Genomic DNA, 5,245 nt, shown 5'->3' on the forward strand with positions numbered 1-5,245 from the left:
TCCTGACTCCCCCCACCCCCGACGGAGCTGCGGACCCAGGGGGCTCAGTCTGAGTCTTCTGAGCAGATCCCACCCCCCGGCGGCGCGCTCAAGCTCCCCCCTTCCCCACCCCCCGGCGGCGCGCTCAAGCTCCCCCCTTCCCCACAACCCGGCGGCGCGCTCAAGCTCCCCCCTTCCCCACAACCCGGCGGCGCGCTCAAGCTCCCCCCCCCCGGCGGCGCGCTCAAGCTCCCCCCTTCCCCCCCCCCGCCCCCCCCCCCCCCGGCGGCGCGCTCAAACCACCCTATTCCCAGGCGCCGCTGCCAGCCGCTTCTGCGCATGCGTGGCGCGCGTCATGGCAGTGGGCGGGGAACGGCGCCGCTGCCAGCCACTTCTGCGCATGCGTGGCGTGCGGCATGGCAGCGGGCGGCGGAACAGCGGCGCCGTGGCAGTTAGGAGCGGCGGCTATCGCCGCCGCATGTGAGCAACTAGGTGTGGGTGTGTGGGAGGGTGAGCGGAGCGGCGTCCATTACGTGACGTCACTTCCGTTTCACATTTCGCCCCCCCATCTATCCAGTTTTATCCCATCAGAGGTGCCACTAAAGAAGTTTCACTTCAAAAAAAAAAAAAAAAATCAGGTGTTTCTATATCTTTATCCTCAGCAGAAAGAATATGAAAGGTGACAAAAAATAGTGCGACACTGTTTATAAATACTGTAATTTGTGTGCAAAAAAAAAAAAAAAAGAATACAACTCAAACGGTAACGGGCATTTAGATCATGTATGATCTGAGGAATCCATGAAGAAGCGAATGTGATTTGGATCATGAGAAGGAGCTGAAGGCAGCAGCCTGCATCTCTGTGCCTATTGCTGGAGGGTCTAAAGTTCTAAACACTTCCTGGTTGCAGGTGGATGATGTCAGAGGCTGATGATCGTGTGGGATACACAGTTCCTGTCTATCCAAAAATAATTGTTACCAATTCCCCCATTGAATAGTAATTTTCAATTACATGGTGAGTGTTTTGCGCTCGGAAGATCCAGCTATACTATTCCCTGCTTGACATTAGATGCAATTTTACAATAGGTTAAACTCCTATTTTCTGTAGCTCATAAACATCCTTTGAGAAGATTACAATCTATTGTTTTGCATTGTGTATTACTTTAATGCCGTTTTTTTTTCTACAGGTGTGCTTAGAAACCCTTATGTTCCCGGTCCCCCCCTGAAGGGTTTCTTGTAATTTTCAAGTCATTTGCAAATTGGACCAAATACAGAAGAATTTACAATGTATCTGATCTCAGACTGGATATAAGAGAGGGCTGGGGTTCCTCCATATTTCGCATAGGGTTCCGTCACCAATAAAGGTTGGAAACAATGGTAAATGTGGTTGTTCTCACAAAATGTAAAAGGTAAGGCTATTGGGGTACTTTGAGTATCAAGTAGTAAGTGTAAGCCATGTCATTCTGGAAAGCAAACACTGGCATAGCCTTGCAAATAGTTTTAAATTGAATACAAAATGGTGTTTGGATATGAATTCATTATGGCAGCAATATCACCAACTCAGCTGAATAAGTATTAATTAATGTGTTGCCTTAGACGAAGGGTCTCAAACTCAGTCCTCAAAAGGCCACCTACAGGCCTGGTTTTTGAAAAACCCCTGCTTCAGCACAGGTGGCTCTTGTCAACTGAGCCATTGATTGAGCCACCTGTGCTGAAGCAGAGCTATCCATAAAAGCTGGGCTGTTGGTGGCCCTCAAGGACTGAGTTTGAGACCCCTGCCTTAGACCAATTGTGTTCCTTAGCAGCTTAAGGGCTCAGTGCATGTTCCAGTTGTTTTGGCCAAGGGACGGCTCTCCACAAAATAACATTTAATGCCCCCAAAAAGTATGAAGCGTTCTAGATTCCGCTATGTATATAGTAGTATTTTCTTGCACACTGCAAAGCAGCGGATTATTTAGCATTCCTGCAGGAATTTGTTTTGGAAGGGACGCGTCGGCTGTTCTTCTCAGGAGTCCTCTCGTCACAACCGGAGGGAAATACAATTCATTTAACAATGTTGGAGAGCGCTCTAGTAGTTAAGGCAGAGTGCCTCCACATTAACTGATGTCACAAAGCTGTAGCTGAGAATAAGCCCAAGAAATCTTTGAATAACAGTCCCTCCAGCCTGCTTCCCGAAGTCCATATAAATACAGAAGCACAGTCTGTGATCTCAATCTGTGGACAATGTATCTTCATTCTGTAAGGAGAGGAAACAAAATGAGAATTTAGGCCTCAGATGATTCTTTTGTTTGCCAATGTTAGTTTCATGTTATTGGCACATACTAGGTATCTTTAACTGGCTGCAAAATGATCATATCTACAATCAAGGCAGTAGGTGAGGGCATGTATTACAATGAGGACAATGTCATATCTCAATGAGATGTTTTTTCTATTTGCCTTACATTCTGATACCGTTCAATGTACAGCATCGACTGGATGGTATATTACACGGGCAATGGCTGGTAGTTGACAAAAAAAACAACAACTTTCTAAAGCATTTAACAAATCTAATTAGGCTACCTTTAAATGTAACAATGCTTAAAACCAAAGATTTGGCTGCTTTAAAAAAAAAGGGGGGTGGGGCAGAGGAAATCAAGCTCCTCATGAGCCATCATGTTTACTAATTTAAAAAATGATGTACCAATGCTTGTTGGATTTTGCTTCTTTAACATGTCATGGTCCTACAAGGATGTGGTGCTTGATTAGTCGTCATCCTCCTCCTCCCCCCGGTCCGATTTTTAGGATATTTGTGACAGGGCAGAACCCCTGTCTAAAAGGGGCTTCAATAGAAAGCAAGTATTGGTCTGAGGAATCCAGCAGGGAGCTCGTTAACTGCAGCTAGAGACAATTAACCAGTCTCCACTTGGCTCAGACAGGTAGAGAAGCGTCCTGCTTCAACTGCAGGAGATCTCGAGCACAGAAAGACTGTGCTGTCTGCAAGACATCCTGAAACAAGACCCTCTACATCCAGGCTGCAGCGGCCCCTGGAACCCGCCAGAGGGTGCCCCCCCCAACAGACATAACCCAGAGACTGACATAAAGAGACCCCTGCTTACTGGTACCTCTGGATTTGGGGTCATAGGTTGGAAAGGGGCCTATCCTCCAAGCCCTGCAGATAGGGACTGGGAAAGTGAGTCGGCCCTTACAAAGGGATAGGTTGTTTGTTTTGTGTGCTTCCTTTAAACTATTGTTTAAAGTTACGGCTGAATAAAAGCCATTGTTTATTTCCCCCCAAATATGTCTCCCAGGTTGTACCTCTGCACGTCTCCTACAATATCCCTGCTTCAGCACATATACATAGTTACATAGTAGATGAGGTTGAAAAAAAGATATGCGTCATACAACGCAACAGAAACTGTTCTCATGGTGACATCGGCATGAACAGCGTCGTTTCGTGTGCTGCTTTGGAAACCTGGCTAGCGTCCTACTGACTTACACTTTGCATCTGTAAAATGTATTCACGGAAGCAGCTATTCATGTTCGAGAAGGACCTCGCCACTGCTCAGTGATTCTGCATACAGCTACAGTGCATTAACTCCACCATTTACCTCTTGAAAAATGATGTTATCAAATCCGTCGACGTGGCTTGACATCTGTGGAGCGCCTTCCTGCCTTCTCTTCCTCCTCCGATACAGCAGTACGGCAACAATCGCAACCAGCAGAATGAGGATCACAACTAGGATCACAATTACGGTTGTTCTTGTGTTGTCTTTTGCTGCCAACACAAGGGACAAGAAATTAGGTCCTGCTTGCATATTGCCAGCATCATACCAAAGGCCGCTGAAGTATTAGTTAATGTCTCAGACAGCACACAGACTATAAGTGTTGCTTGGACTTTGTACCAATTCCTTATGTTAAAATAAGCACCAAGTGTTAAGGGGAGAATATTTTACCCCCAGGCGCAGCTCTTCTGACCTGGGCAAGTCCTTTAATCTTCCTCTAATGCTCCAATAATAGATTGTAAGCTCTTTGGGACAGGGACGCATGTCTACAAATGTCTACTTACAGCAATACATACACCGCGCGATATAAGCATTAAAACCATAACTGGGAGTCAGACCTAGGCAAGACTGGGAGGAAATTTGTAATGGGATTGCCTTGATATCTATCCGCTCGGCCAAAAAAAAAGAATAGCTACAAAGCTCTCTTTTGGTGGTACCCTGATAGACGCAACAAAATGTTCAGTCAGACCTCACCTAGGTGCTTCTGGAGATGTGATCGGAGAGGCTCAATGGTACTTATGTGGTGGACCTGCCCCATAATATCTGGATTACAGCAGAAAGTTTCTCAGCTAATAAATGGGGTTCTGGGACAGACTGTGTAAATCAGCTCTTGGTTGGCACTATTTAGTAGGCCGATCCAAAATGTGCAATATGGAGAGCGCAAAGTGATGCTACATACTGTATTTTGGCAGCCACCAGGTGCACTATAGCAGCCGCGTGGAAAGGCCCGATACCAGACATCGCATGGATAGTCAATCAGAAGTGTCTGGTGCTCCATTGCCGAAACAATAACAGCTTACATCAATGACTCGTTAAACAAATGTAGCAATACATGGGATTCGTGGTTAATTAAAATGGGACACCCAGGTCACCACCGGAAACCTTCTTATGAAGATCCCCCTCTTCTCCCCCCCACCCACCCCGCTCCAGCTATAACACAAACGAGCCTGAGACCCTTGACTGACATAAATACGCATCTAAGACTAATCATAACAAGCAACGGTACTTGGCTTAAAACATACGCGGTGCAATGCAATGTTCTAATTATTGTGTATATGTATGGCTGGAAATGTACCCTACAACACCCAAGCCCTATTTGTTTTTATGTACCTAACCCACCCCTCCCTTTTAATGTATGTACCCGTTTCCCATATTATTTGAAAAATCAATTTAAAAAAAAGGGGGGGGTGGTGTGTTGATGTGGGTAGGGAGGATGGTGTGTTGATGTGGGTAGCAGGATATCTAGATAAACTAATGCTGCTAACCTTGCCACTTGAGCTATAGTAGTGTTTTGTTGGGACATATTAGACTGGTGCATGGCGGCCAACTCCAGTCCTCAAGGGTCACCAACAGGTAAGGTTTTAAGAATATCCTTGCTTCAGCATAGGTGGCTCAGTCAAAGACTGACCAACTGATTAAGCCACCTTTGCTGAAGCAAGGATATCCTTAAAATCTGACCTATTGGTGGCCCTTGAGGACTGGAGTTGGCCGCTCCTGAACTAGTGGAA

The 5,245-nt window shown here is 46.2% G+C and overlaps 1 protein-coding gene across 3 annotated transcripts in view; it reads right to left on the bottom strand.

Annotated features, from left to right (window-relative positions):
* Positions 1-669: 669 nt before the first annotated feature.
* The window catches only part of MAMDC4 (MAM domain containing 4), a 49,899-nt gene continuing 45,323 nt past the window's right edge, over positions 670-5,245 (bottom strand). For all 3 annotated transcript variants that reach the window (XM_075579082.1, XM_075579084.1, XM_075579083.1), the window contains 2 exons: positions 3,564-3,730; positions 670-2,212 (listed from right to left, as the gene is read on the bottom strand). In XM_075579082.1, the coding sequence (XP_075435197.1) occupies positions 2,186-2,212; positions 3,564-3,730 (194 nt within the window). In that variant the 3' untranslated portion in view covers positions 670-2,185. The remainder of the gene's footprint in view (positions 2,213-3,563; positions 3,731-5,245) is intronic.

The sequence above is a fragment of the Ascaphus truei genome, chromosome 21, assembly GCF_040206685.1.
Source record: "Ascaphus truei isolate aAscTru1 chromosome 21, aAscTru1.hap1, whole genome shotgun sequence".
Lineage (NCBI taxonomy): Eukaryota > Metazoa > Chordata > Amphibia > Anura > Ascaphidae > Ascaphus > Ascaphus truei.